This window comes from Coregonus clupeaformis, chromosome 12 (assembly GCF_020615455.1).
Source record: "Coregonus clupeaformis isolate EN_2021a chromosome 12, ASM2061545v1, whole genome shotgun sequence".
NCBI classification, from domain to species: Eukaryota; Metazoa; Chordata; class Actinopteri; order Salmoniformes; family Salmonidae; genus Coregonus; species Coregonus clupeaformis.
In genome coordinates this window covers 23,567,874-23,582,768 of record NC_059203.1, presented here as the reverse complement: position 1 = coordinate 23,582,768, position 14,895 = coordinate 23,567,874, and the positions used below count along the sequence as shown (strand labels likewise).

General features: G+C 41.7%; 1 protein-coding gene across 1 annotated transcript in view; it reads right to left on the bottom strand.

The window, feature by feature from the left end:
- Nucleotides 1–14,895, bottom strand: part of LOC121578019 (histone deacetylase 7) — a 92,258-nt gene that overhangs the window by 49,722 nt on the left and 27,641 nt on the right. Inside the window, exons 2-3 of the mRNA XM_041892059.1 lie at nucleotides 4,493–4,686; nucleotides 3,988–4,081 (exon numbers count right to left, since the gene is read on the bottom strand). Coding sequence (XP_041747993.1) covers nucleotides 3,988–4,081; nucleotides 4,493–4,585 — 187 coding nt within the window. The 5' untranslated portion in view covers nucleotides 4,586–4,686. The remainder of the gene's footprint in view (nucleotides 1–3,987; nucleotides 4,082–4,492; nucleotides 4,687–14,895) is intronic.

Genomic DNA, 14,895 nt, shown 5'->3' with positions numbered 1-14,895 from the left:
ATGTAACCCCTTTAAAGCTGAACTCTGATGGGCAGGTTCCTAGGAATTTGGTGACTTACAGATTGCTTGGCCACATTTGTTAACAGAGGTTTCCTTCCCGAAAGTAAAAGACAACAAACAACATGACATTGTACAATTATTAAGTGCTCCATGTTACTTGCTTCCTTGTTTCGACTTAGGTTTCATGTGCAAATAGACTGTGACTTAACTAAAGGAATTCCCCTTGTTCCATAAAACACATTGTATGATTCAAAGGATCAACCGAAACCCATGCACACAAACACCTAAACTACCTACAAGACCGCACAGCTGTCATCATACATTGCATTTCTAAAAGACATGGTCATCAAAGTTTACATGATAATATAAGTATTTAACACAAACGGCGCCGGAGAAGATGGCTACCGTTTTACAGCCCTCTAACCAATTGTACTATTATGTGTGTTTTTCCGCGTTATTTGTAATTTATTTTGTACATAATGTTTCTGCCATCGTCTCTTATAACCAAAAAGAGCTTCTGGATATCAGGACAGCGATTACTCACCTCGTATTGGACGAAGATTTTTTCTTCAACGAGGCGGCCGCGAAGGATATCCTACAGACACCCGACAAGGCCCAAATCCCCGTCATTCGCATGAGAAAGAGACGGAGATATCGTGGACGTAGGTCGGGGTGCCTTGTATGGATCCGACGGCGAGCGAGTAAACTGCCGCTCCCATCAATCCTATTAGCCAATCTTCAATCATTGGAGAACAAATTGGATGACCTAAGATTACGGTTATCCTACCAACGGGACATTAAAAACTGTAATATCTTATGTTTCACCGAGTCGTGGCTGAACGACGACATGGATAACATACAGCTAGCGGGCTATACGCTACATCGGCAGGATAGAACGGCTGACTCCGGTAAGACAAGGGGTGGCGGTCTGTGTATATTTGTAAGCAACAGCTGGTGCACAAAATCAAATACTAAGGAAGTCTCGAGGTTTTGCTCGCCTGAGGTAGAGTATCTTATGATAAGCTGTAGACCACACTATTTACCAAGATAGTTTTCATCTATATTTTTCATAGTTGTCTATTTACCACCACAAACCATTGCTGGCATTAAGATTGCACTGAATGAGCTGTATAAGGCCATAAATCAACAGGAAAACGCTCATCCAGATGCAGCGCTCCTAGTGGCCGGGGACTTTAATGCAGGGAAACTTAAATCCGTTCTACCTAATTTCTACCAGCATGTTAAATGTGCAACCAGAGGAAAAAAAAACTCTAGACCACCTTTACTCCACACACAGAGATGCATACAAAGCTCTCCCTCGCCCTCCATTTGGCAAATCTGACCATAACTCTATCCTCCTGATTCCTGCTTATAAGCAAAAACTAAAGCAGGAAGCACCAGTGACTCGGTTAATAAAAAAGTGGTCAGATGACACAGATGCTAAGCTACAGGACTGTTTTGCTAGCACAGACTGGAACATGTTCCGGGATTCTTCAGATAGCATTGAGGAGTACACCACATCAGTCACTGGCTTCATCAATAAGTGCATCGATGATGTCGTCCCCACAGTGACCGTACGTACATACCCCAACCAGAAGCCATTGATTACAGGAAACATCCGCACTGAGCTAAAGGGTAGAGCTGCCGCTTTCAAGGAGCGGGACTCTAACCCGGACGCTTATTAGAAATCCCGCTTTGCCCTCCGACGAACCATCAAACAGGCAAACAGTCAATACAGGACTAAGATTGAATCGTACTACACTGGCTCTGACGCTCGTCGGATGTGGCAGGGCTTGAAAACTATTACAGACTACAAAGGGAAGCACAGCCGCGAGCTGCCCAGTGACACAAGACTTCCAGACGAGCTAAACCACTTCTATGCTCGCTTCGAGGCAAGCAACACTGAAGCATGAATGAGAGCACCAGCTGTTCCGGATGACTATGTGATCACGCTCTCCGTAGCCGATGTGAGTAAGACTTTTAAGTAGGTCAACATTCACAAGGCCGCAGGGCCAGACGGATTACCAGGACGTGTACTCCGAGCATGTGCTGACCAACTGGCAAATGTCTTCACTGACATTTTCAACATGTCTCTGACTGAGTCTGTAATACCAACATGTTTCAAGCAGACCACCATAGTCCCCGTGCCCAAGGACTCTAAGATAACCTGCCTAAATGACTACCGACCCGTAGCACTGACGTCTGTAGCCATGAAGTGCTTTGAAAGGCTGGTCATGGCTCACATCAACAGCATTATCCCAGAAACCCACGACCCACTCCAATTTGCATACCGCCCCAACAGATCCACAGATGATGCAATCTCTATTGCACTCCACACTGCCCTTTCCCACCTGGACAAGAGGAACACCTACGTGAGAATGCTATTCATTGACTACAGCTCAGCAATCAACACCATAGTGCCCTCAAAGCTCATCACTAAGCTAAGGATCCTGGGACTAAACACCTCCCTCTGCAACTGGATCCTGGACTTCCTGACGGGCCGCCCACAGGTGGTAAGGGTAGGTAACAACACATCTGCCACACTGATCCTCAACACGGGGCCCCTCAGGGGTGCGTGCTCAGTCCCCTCCTGTACTCCCTGTTCACCCATGACTGCATGGCCAGGCACGACTCCAACACCATCATTAAGTTTGCCGACGACACAACAGTGGTAGGCCTGATCACCGACAACGATGAGACAGCCTATAGGGAGGAGGTCAGAGACCTGGCCGTGTGGTGCCAGGATAACAACCTCTCCCTCAACGTGACCAAGACAAAGGAGATGATTGTGGACTACAGGAAAAAAAGAGGACTGAGCACGCCCCCATTCTCATCGACGGGGCTGTAGTGGAACAGGTTGAGAGCTTCAAGTTCCTTGGTGTCCACATCACCAACGAACTATCATGGTCCAAACACACCAAGACAGTCGTGAAGAGGGCACGACAAAGCCTATTCCCCCTCAGGAGACTGAAAATATTTGGCATGGGTCCTCAGATCCTCAAATAATTCTACAGCTGCACCATCGAGAGCATCCTGACTGGTTGCATCACCGCCTGGTATGGCAACTGCTTGGCCTCCGACCGCAAGGCACTACAGAGGGTAGTGCGTACGGCCCAGTACATCACTGGGGCCAAGCTTCCTGCCATCCAGGACCTCTATACCAGGCGGTGTCAGAGGAAGGCCCTCAAAATTGTCAAAGACTCCAGCCACCCTAGTCATAGACTGTTCTCTCTGCTACCGCATGACAAGCGGTACCGGAGTGCCAAGTCTAGGTCCAAAAGACTTCTCAACAGCTTCTACCCCCAAGCCATAAGACTCCTGAACAGCTAATCATGGCTACCCGGACTATTTGCACTGCCCCACCACCCCATCCTTTTACGCTGCTGCTACTCTGTTAATTATTTATGCATAGTCACTTTAACTCTACCCACATGTACATATTACTTCAACTACCTCAACTAGCCGGTGCCCCCGCACATTGACTCTGCACCGGTACCCCCCTGTATATATGACCTCCCTACTGTTATTTTATTTTAGTTCTGCTCTTTTTTTCTCAACACTTTTTTTGTTGTTGTTTTATTTGTACTTTTTTGTTAAAAATAAATGCACTGTTGGTTAAGGGCTGTAAGTAAGCATTTCACTGTAATGTCTGCACCTGTTGTATTCGGCGCATGTGGCCAATAAAATTTGATTTGATTCGATTTGATTCCTTATATACAGTACAGTGGAGGATGCTGAGTGGAGGACGGCTCATAATAATGGCTGGAACGATGCGATTGGAATGGCATCAAACACATAGAAACCATATGTTTTATGTATTTGATACCATTCCACCAATTCCGCTCCTGCCATTACCACGAGCCTGTTCTCCCCAATTAAGGTGCCACCAACCTCCTGTGATACAGATCATAACATACTGATAACATTCTACTCATTTCTATGACATGCAATGTGTCCTCCACAGGGCCAGGGGGCACAGTTACTTACTTTGCTCACTCTTATCCTTATACATCAGCTGCTGCAGTTCCTGTCTCTTGTCCTGCTCTTTCTCCCACCGACTCTGCTCCATGTCATACCCGTACTGAAACGAGACCATTCAGATTTGCATTTAAGCACACTGGGTTACCACAACCACAAAGTCCCAATTGGCTATATCGTAAACATTCATGAAAATAAAAATTTGCTTTTTGGTTTTAATTTAAGGTTAGCAGTGTGTTTAAGGTCAGGGTTAAGGTTAGGTATAAAATCACATTTTTAAAATATACATTTTTGAAATAGCCGGGGTTAATGACTTTGTGGCTGTGGTAACTAGTGACGAACGGCGAACTGGGACATAGACAATATTCAGGAACTTATTTCAGCCCAAGGAAAGGGATCATAGAGATGGAAAGAGGGCACACCTCCTATATTTGCCATTGATTGCTTCTGTGACAGCATAGCCAGTGCCATAGGGGGCTATCTCAACTATAACGTTTGTGAAAGGGCTCCTCACCTGGATGTGCTGTGGCAGGTGCTGCTGGGAGTACTGGGAACAGTGCTGGACTGAGAAGGCTCCCAGGAAGAGGGAGTGGTGGGGTGCCAGCATAACCGAGTCAGGCCCGGGACGCACCAGGCTCTAGGTATGCAGATCCATGGGCCGCTTCGGCCGGAGTGGTGACGAAGCCTCGCAAGGAACTAGCATATCCACTACGGAGAAAGGGAAGGAAAATAAAAGAGGAGAGAAAGACGTGTTAAGATGATGATCCAAGGTTTTGTTTGTTAGACTAGATCATTGGAGAATGGATAACCTGTGACTGAACCGAAGCTGAGGTGCTGCATTCTAAGCTCCAGACTGACGTTTGTGAATTGGTGTCAGTGGTGGGATCTGGGCTGTCCTTCCCCAAAATAGAAAACCCTGCCAGGACTCTCCCTTCTCTCCTTCTGTCCTCTCTTTTTTTCTCTCTCTTCTTCTCTCGTGTTGTTTCTTTTCCTGGCCCAGTCAAGGCCCCCATGCTGAGGTCTGTGCCGGGACACACTAGAAAAGGGATAGCTGATCCCATGGAATAGTCTACACTTGTGTGATGAAAACATACCAATGATGGTACGCACCCGCACATGTACACACGCAAGCACACACACACCATAATAAATAGCTGTATCCCACACCTGAGGGGTATACTACAAGTATTTAGAATGATTCAGGACAATGAACAACTAGATTAGATCAAAACAAAACATGGGCTGACGTCTCATTATACAATACTACAATACTTGCTTTATTGGTCCAATTGCACAGATATTCTTAGTTTTTTAACTGTCACAGTACCCAACCTGACACACTGCGAGCAGCACAGCGGCTGAGGAAGAGCAGCTCCCCTGGAGCACTTAAGGGTAAAGTGCCGTGCTCAAGGGCACAATGACGGTAGGTAGTATACAGGGCCATTGTCAGATAATGTGACTCAGTGTATGTAAAGTGTATGTGTTCATAGTTTGTATATTATGTAGAATAACAGTCATACTACATTCACATCATCCTGCTCAAAGGGACACGGCCAAAATGACATTCAGTAATAGGAGGGGGAAGAGAGAAAGTGAAGAAAAAAGGCAGCCTCAGAAAGACTGAAAGAAAGAAAGAAAGAAAGAAAGAAAGAAAGAAAGAAAGAAAGAAAGAAAGAAAGAAAGAAAGAAAGAAAGAAAGAAAGAAAGAAAGAAAGAAAGAAAGAAAGAAAGAAAGAAAGAAAGAAAGAAAGAAAGAAAGAAAGAAAGAAAGAAAGAAAGAAAGAAAGAAAGAAAGAAAGAAAGAAAAAAAGAAATAAGTGAGGGGGAGAAAGGTGGATTTGAACATTGTGTGGCATTTGGGTCAGATACAGTACATTGATCTGTCACCTCAATCAAGTTTTTACCAGTAACAAGGCTACATTTAGCCAGAAAAAGTGAGACAATAAAACCATGTCCCGCAGCAATAGCCTCCTTTTATAGGTAGACTGGAGAAGAAATATTTCAGAGTCCTTTTCAGTCACGGGTTATCGAAGGAACATTTTGTGGGCATTGCAGTTAAAAATGCTTGTTGAAACATTGTGTTCATTTATCTGGGTCAGGAATAAGCCTACTCATGCCCAATTTGTCTGTAGTAAGTGTAGACCTATAACTAATGTAAATTGACCACATAACGTGTGTAGGGCATTGATGGAAGAGTACCTGGCTGTGAAAAATCATAACAAATATTGCACAATGCTCGTTACTACAGAGCCCGACTTTCCTCAAAAGTTCACGAGGCCATATTAGATTTGTTTACCGATTCAACTTACACCACTATGTCATGTTTAGGTGTCAAAAAGATTGATACATGAATCCTCCTCCAAGCAGTTTCAATGGCCTTGCATGGAATGTGATATTAAAGATACTGCAGATAGAAAGAAAGGACAGACAAGGAGGAAGGGAGGAGACATATTATTCCCCTCAGAGCAGGAGAGGACAATATGATGGAAATGTACCACGGTGTCTGAACGTCATGACAAACATTAGTCAGCAGCGTTACTCACATACTTACCGTCAAGGGCCTGTGTCCTCACACTGGTAAACCCTGTTCCACACTGCCCTGGCATGGACAGGTAAGGCTTAATGGCAGTAAAACAATATGAAATCCTTCATCATAATCCTTAATGAATTGTACAGTAGGTTAAGCACACAATGTTCTTAACTCCTTACCGTAATAACACTGTCTATGAGTCACCTGTTTATAATGCATTATGAATGTACTTAAAGTGCCTATCCCATGGTGCATTATAAGACTTGCTATAAGAATTCAAAACATAACACATAATAAAGTGTTAGCTACCCTATTTAGCATTGGTCAAATGAGAAAAAACAGTACTGCATCAAAAACAACAACAGCAAACTTCACTCAGCATACTTGCACACAGTACCACAGACAGACATTATATCATCAAAGATCCAAGCCCAATGTTTTTAAGGGATGAACTATAGTGCTGTCCAGGAATCATGTGAATTGACACCTTGCAGGTTTGATTGAACTCCACCCTGTATCTAAGCTGAGCTAAAGCGACTCAGGGTAGGAGATCTAGGATCCGATCCCCCCTGTCCAACTAATCTTATTCATTGAAAAACTGATCCAAGATCAACACTTCTATTCTGGGAAAACGTTATGAATATGGTCAATGAGTAGAGAAATTACTAAGAGAGAGAAATGTCTGCATGAGCGTTCAGTCAGACAGTACTCAGAGGGGAAACATACACACTTATTACTGTAGGTCAAATATGAATGACACTGCCCCATCACCAAACAACAGACTCCAGTACATCTGGAGAACTCTTTACAATGGCGGGTTGTGCAGTAAGATCGTACCACTGGGATAACTGATGCATTCTAGCATAATAGACCCTCATTACTAGCCTCATAATTACCAGACTGATTACCGTTGTGAAATCCGTGTAGCGAAACAGAATCTGGATGGTTGTATGAGATGACTTCATTCCATCGCCATGATAACTAATGAGCCATGACAGCTACGGTATGGACTGTCTAAAGTGTCCTTAACCTTGGTTCTATGTGTTTATATGTGTGTGTGTTTATGTGTGTGTGTGTGTGTGTGTATATGTGTGTGTGTATATATGGCTACACTTTGTTTTCCATCTCAAATTGTGGTACCCTAATGATATTTGAAGATGCAGGCATTTTATCTCTTTCTATCTATTTTTTTATTTAATAATGGAACATTAGTCACTATAATAATGTTTACATACTGCTTTACTCATTTCATATGTATATACTGTATTTTACTGTATTTTAATCAATGCCACTCCGACATTGCTCGTGCTAATATTTATATATTTCTTAATTGTGCATGCTAATATTTATATATTTCTTAATTCCATTCTTTTACTTTTAGATTTGTGTGTATTTTTGTGAATTGTTAGATACTACTGCACTGTTGGAGCTAGGAACACAAAAATTTCGCTACACCCGCAATAACATCTGCTAAACATGTGTATGTGACTAATAACATTTGATTTGATTTGATGTATTTAATATCCAGTGTGGTACTTCAGTATGGATAAATCTATTAACGTTGCCATTTCCCTTCATGTGTGAAAACAAAAAACAGCCACGGGAATTACCCAGAGGCAGCAGAACAGCATGTATTACCAGAAGAGTGTGTTTTCAGAGGAAATGGTGGGGGGCACACACACACACACACACACACACACAAACACACACACACACACCTTGAAGAGACCTAAAGCGTATCACCATGACATCAAAGAGAAGGGGTGGGTTAGGACTCACTTGACAAAGCTAGCAAGGACACCTTACAACCACATTGAGACATGTATAGCATTTGTACCTATCTGATTTGCACTCATGTACTTCAGGTCAGTGACTCAAGGCCCCGAGGGCACAAATCAGGTCCCCCATCTTATTCATTATGATTTAAAAGGCAAAACTGATCATAGATCAGTACCCCTATTCTGAGAATCTTTGTGAATATGGGTTCTATATGGTAAAGGTATGCTGAAAGCTACTCATAACATTAAATCATAAGAATTACAATGTGTTTTAAGAATAGAGGGGAAAACAACGATGATATGAACTTCTCTGTTGATCTGAGTGTCTGTTGCTAAAAATAGACATGAGAAAAAACTTCTGTTGGAATCTTCACTTTCACAACCATCCTTATCCTCTCTAAGATGCTGCAACAGCCTACCACACACACACACAGAAACAGAAACAGTGACATCCTCTTGCTAAAGTTAGTCTGCACAATTTACATCCTTCTGGTTAATTTAGGCAAGCAGATGCTGCCATTTCGGTTGAATGGGATCACTGGCCCATTTCTTGCATTATACTGTGTGTGTGTGTGTGTGTGTGATTGTGTGTGTGTGTGACTGTGCGTGCGTGTCTGTATGTTACACATGCCTGTTATTTATAACAACTCAACCTCACAATTGGGATATTGTTTAGTGTTGAGGGAGTGTCAACTGAAAGTAGCAGTGGAGTTGCTAGGTAAATTGGAGTTGCTAGGTAAATCACACAATACAAAATGTTCTGGTTACTGTACAGGATATGTGCAAACATTGGACATATTCTTCTGCACACTGATTGGTGCATGGCTTGATGGGCTGTGGTAGAGATTGTATAATGCACAGGTGCGATTGCGGTACACTGGTTAAGGATGCAGTCTCTAACCCACGTCAACTATGACAGACAAATTGAGGATTTTTTCTCTCCAGAAAATCACATTGTAGGATTTTTAATGAATTTATTTGCAAATTATGGTGGAAAATAAGTATTTGGTCACCTACAAACAAGCAAGATTTCTGGCTCTCAAAGACCTGTAACTTCTTCTTTAAGAGGCTCCTCTGTCCTTCACTCGTTACCTGTATTAATGGCACCTGTTTGAACTTGTTATCAGTATAAAAGACACCTGTCCACAACATCAAACAGTCACACTCCAAACTCCACTATGGCCAAGACCAAAGAGCTGTCAAAGGACACCAGAAACAAAATTGTAGACCTGCACCAGGCTGGGAAGACTGAATCTGCAATAGGTAAGCAGCTTGGTTTGAAGAAATCAACTGTGGGAGCAATTATTAGGAAATGGAAGACATACAAGACCACTGGTAATCTCCCTCGATCTGGGGCTCCACACAAGATCTCACCCCGTGGGGTCAAAATGATCACAAGAACGGTGAGCAAAATCCCAGAACCACACGGGGGGACCTAGTGAATGACCTGCAGAGAGCTGGGACCAAAGTAACAAAGCCTACCATCAGTAACACACTACGCCGCCAGGGACTCAAATCCTGCAGTGCCAGACGTGTCCCCCTGCTTAAGCCAGTACATGTCCAGGCCCGTCTGAAGTTTGCTAGAGTGCATTTGGATGATCCAGAAGAGGATTGGGAGAATGTCATATGGTCAGATGAAACCAAAATAGAACTTTTTGGTAAAAACTCAACTCGTCGTGTTTGGAGGACAAAGAATGCTGAGTTGCTTCCAAAGAACACCATACCTACTGTGAAGCATGGGGGTGGAAACATCATGCTTTGGGGCTGTTTTTCTGCAAAGGGACCAGGACGACTGATCCGTGTAAAGGAAAGAATGAATGGGGCCATGTATCGTGAGATTTTGAGTGAAAACCTCCTTCCATCAGCAAGGGCATTGAAGATTAAACGTGGCTGGGTCTTTCAGCATGACAATGATCCCAAACACACCGCCCGGGCAACGAAGGAGTGGCTTCGTAAGAAGCATTTCAAGGTCCTGGAGTGGCCTAGCCAGTCTCCAGATCTCAACCCCATGAGTTGAAAGTCTGTGTTGCCCAGCGACAGCCCCAAAACATCACTGCTCTAGAGGAGATGTGCATGGAGGAAGGGGCCAAAATACCAGCAACAGTGTGTGAAAACCTTGTGAAGACTTACAGAAAACGTTTGACCTGTGTCATTGCCAACAAAGGGTATATAACAAAGTATTGAGAAACTTTTGTTATTGACCAAATACTTATTTTCCACCATCATTTGCAAATAAATTCATTAAAAATCCTACAATGTGATTTTCTGGAGAAAAAAAATCTCGCATTTTGTCTGTCATAGTTGACGTGTACCTATGATGAAAATTACAGGCCTCTCTCATCTTTTTAAGTGGGAGAACTTGCACAATTGGTGGCTGACTAAATACTTTTTTTCCCCACTGTAGATGTAGGATATTCATTTGATCACTATTTAGTTGCTGATAATTATTTTCCTGCTCAGCAGGAAATGCAAACTTCTAGTGTATTCCGAGGTTTACATTTTTTAGTAATTTCCACTTTAAAATGTCAGACTCGATTTGCTCTAACAAAAAAATGATCAACTCCTATAAAAAAAAGTATATGAATTATAATCCACATAATAATTCAAATGTCCTGTTCTGCAGGATTATTTTCCTGCTGTACCAAACTGACTAAAATCCTAAATACTTTAAATCTGTGTGTGTGTCAGTCGAGTGTGTTTGGCATTGCGCATGGTGATCTTAGGATTGTGTGAGGCTGCTCGGCCATGGAAACCCATTTCATGAAGCTCCCGACTAAGAGTTTTTGTGCTGACGTTGCTTCCAGAGGCAGTTTGAAACTCAGTAATGAGTGTTGCAACCGAGGACAGACGATTATTACGCGCTATGCGCTTCAGCACTCGGCAGTCCCGTTCTGTGAGCTTGTGTGGCCTACAACTTTAGGCCGTCATTGTAAATAAGAATTTGTTCTCAACTTACTTGCCTAGTTAAATAAAGGTTAAATAAAAAAATATTATAGCATCACCCCACTTGCCATTTACACACATTTGTGTCTTTGTGAGTGTATGGCGTGTGTGTGGTATATATGCATGTCTGTCAATGTATTTATAGTGTCACGATTTGCATGCACACACTTCAGTACTGTGTGTGTGTGTGTGTGTTACGTGTGTGCCTGTCAATATGTTCAGCCTCGTATGGAGTCCTATGGAGGGTGTATGTAGAAGAGTATGTTTACACAAACCATGCAATTGGCCATGTTATGCACATAAAACAGCATAGAGTGCATGTGTAAGCTGTACTTTCATAGCGTGTACACTAGACAACTATCAGTAGAAAAGCTATTTACCTTATTTTCAAAAGCCACAATGATGAAATAACAACTAACTTTGCAAAGGCAAAAGCCACACTTCCTCATACTTGACTACTGGGTGGCACAAAGACATTGTGCATGGAGGCGCGCTCTCTCTCTCAATCGCTCGCTCAATCATTCAGTCGCTGTCGTTCACTCTCCATTCAAGCGTTCTTTCTCTTTTACACTGTCTCTTTCAACCTCTCTCTCTTTCTATTTCTCTCTTTCACTCTTTCACTTTCTATGTTAATTCTGTACTTCATCCTTTACAATGGTAACTGTGTTGGAACACTATTGGCCTATCAATCAAAAGGTCAGAGGTCAAAGTCATGGAGGCATCAAGTCCTTTCACGACGCCGATCCCCTCAGGGCTAAGGTGAGGGGTCGCTGACTCAGAGTTGAGAGACGCGAGAAAGAGAGAGAAAAACTGAGAAAAATAAATGAGAGAGAGAAAGAGAGAGAGATGTGAGAAAGAGAGACATGAGAGAGTGAAAAAGAGAGAAAAAGAGAGAGAGTCACAAGCTCACCAGTACTTAAATGTTTGACATTTTTCACAGCTAAAACAGACTCTAAATTGTTAAATGGTTTTGTTGCTGTTGTTTTTTCTCGGGAGACAGTTCAGAAGGTCATGAGAGCTACGTTTTGGGCTGTGAACATCGAAAAGTATGAAAAACAAGTGTAAAAACTGTGGTAACATGCTCAGAAGGAGAGGATCATAACAATGTCATGTAGGGTTGGCCGTTATTATGATAGTATCGGATATCGAAGATGATTGACAGCCATCGTCGATGGCAACGACATCGTGATCTGACAGACGATGTATAGCCTATTTCAACTTGACTGGCACCAAGCAATTAAGAGCTGACCGGGCAGCCCACAGCAGGGCCATGCCAAGTGGCCTATTCTAGGGATGGGCATGAGTAATTGAGTTCTTGAGTACTCGAACGGACGTCAAAGCTCGATCTTTAAGCAGAGCTCAATTTCTTTTCAAATACTGTAAAACTATTTGGTGGAATGTACTTTGTGATAAGGGCTTGGGAAATAAGAGCGTCTTGTCTGCTAAATTAACCAAGCAAGGCTATGCCATTGCACAGCCATAGACTTCTACAAGCAAGTGCCACTGCTGAGGTTACAGCCTTTTGGAAGATTGTGTTCCACAATATAATATAACCAGTTGATATTACGGTTTCAAAAAATTAATCTTAAATGGCATTTGCATTTTTAATTGACTGAACAAAAATATAAACCCAACATGCAACAATTTCAAAGATTTTACTGAGTTACAGTTCAAATAAAGAAATCAGTCAATTGAAATAAATTCATTAGGCCCTAATCTATGGATTTCACATGACTGGGAATAAAGATATGATCTGTTGGTCATTGTCCGTATCTTATATCTGCCCGTACCATAACCCCACCGCCACCATGGGGCACTCGGTTTACAATGTTGACATCAGCAAACCGCTCGCCCACACAATGCCATACACGTGGCCTGCGGTTGTGAGGCCAGTTGGACATATTACTAAATTCTCTAATGATAATGTAAAATTAACAGGCGTACAGAAAGACTCATGTGAAGGCGAAATTACAGAGGAGGAACTTGATGCAATTAAAGCCTTTAAGTCCGGGAAAACTCCAGGGCTGGATGGCATACCGAGGTATACCAAACCTTTTTTGATATACTCAAAGGACTGTTATTAGCATGTTTTAACCACTCCTATGTAAATGGTAGATTATCAGACACTCAACAAGAAGGTCTGATTTCATTATTACTGAAACAGGATACAAGTGGGGAATATAAAGACCCAGTCCATAAAAAAAATTTGAGGCCCCTTACACTTCAGTGTTGTGATGCAAAAATTCTAGCAAAATGTATAGCGCATAGAATTTAAAAGGTATTGTCGGACATTATTCATTCTAATCAGACAGGTTTTTTACATGGACGATACATTGGAGATAATATAAGGCAAGTACTGGAAACAATAGAACACTATGAAAAATCTGGGAAACCAGGCCTGCTATTCATAGCTGACTTTGAAAAGGCTTTTGATAAAGTACAACTGGAGTTTATATATAAATGCCTGGAACATTTCCATTTTGGAGAATCTCTTATAAAATGGGTTAAAATCATGTATAGTAACCCTAGGTGTAAAATAGTAAATAATGGCTACTTCTCAGAAAGTTTTAAAGTGTCAAGAGGAGTAAAACAAGGTTGTCCACTATCGGCATATCTATTTATTATGGCCATCGAAATGTTAGCTATTAAAATCAGATCCAACAATAATATCAAGGGATTCGAAATCCAGGGCTTAAAAACAAAGGTGTCATTGTACGCTGATGATTAATGTTTTCATTTAAATCTACAACTTGGATCCCTCCACAGCCTCATAGAGGATCTAGATAATTTTCCTAACCTCTCTGGATTACAACCAAATTATGATAAATGTGTCCTATATTACGTATTGGATCACTAAAAAATACAACTTTTACATTACTGTGTAGTTTACCAATAAAATGGTCTGATAGTGATGTGGATATACTCGATATACATATCCCGAAATAAATAAATGATCTCACTTCAATAAACTTTAATAGAAAGTTAGCAAAAATAGATAAGATCTTTACCATTGAAAGGTAAATACCTGTATATTTATGGAAAGATCACCATGATTAACTCTTTAGTAATATCCCAGTTGACCTATTTGCTTATGGTCTTGCCAACACCTAGCGAACAGTTATTAAAATTATATGAGAAAAAAAATTCTATTTTATTTGGAACGGCAAGCCAGACAAAATTAAACGGGCCTATTTATATAATGAATATGAATTCGGAGGGCAGAAATGTTTAAATATTAAAGCATTAGATCACTCACTAAAGGCTTCAGTCATACAAAAGTTATACTTAAATCCGAACTGCTTCTCTAGCAGATTAGTAACAATGTCTCACCCTACGTTCAAGAATGGCCTTTTTAGGTTATAGGTTAAGAACTGTTGTGAAAGAGCACAGATTGAAAGATATGGCAAATAGAAATAAAACCAGATTGATATCAGAAATATATGGGAGGGGTTGAGGGTAGCGGAAGGACAGGAGTAAAAACAAACAAAATAGACTGTGTCCATAAAATGTATTTATTATGTACAGTGCCTTGCAAAAGTATTCATCCCCCTTGGCATTTTTCCTATTTTGTTGCATTACAACCTGTAATTTAAATGGATTTCAATTTGGATTTCATGTAATGGACATACACAAAATAGTCCAAATTGGTGAAGTGAAATGAAAAAA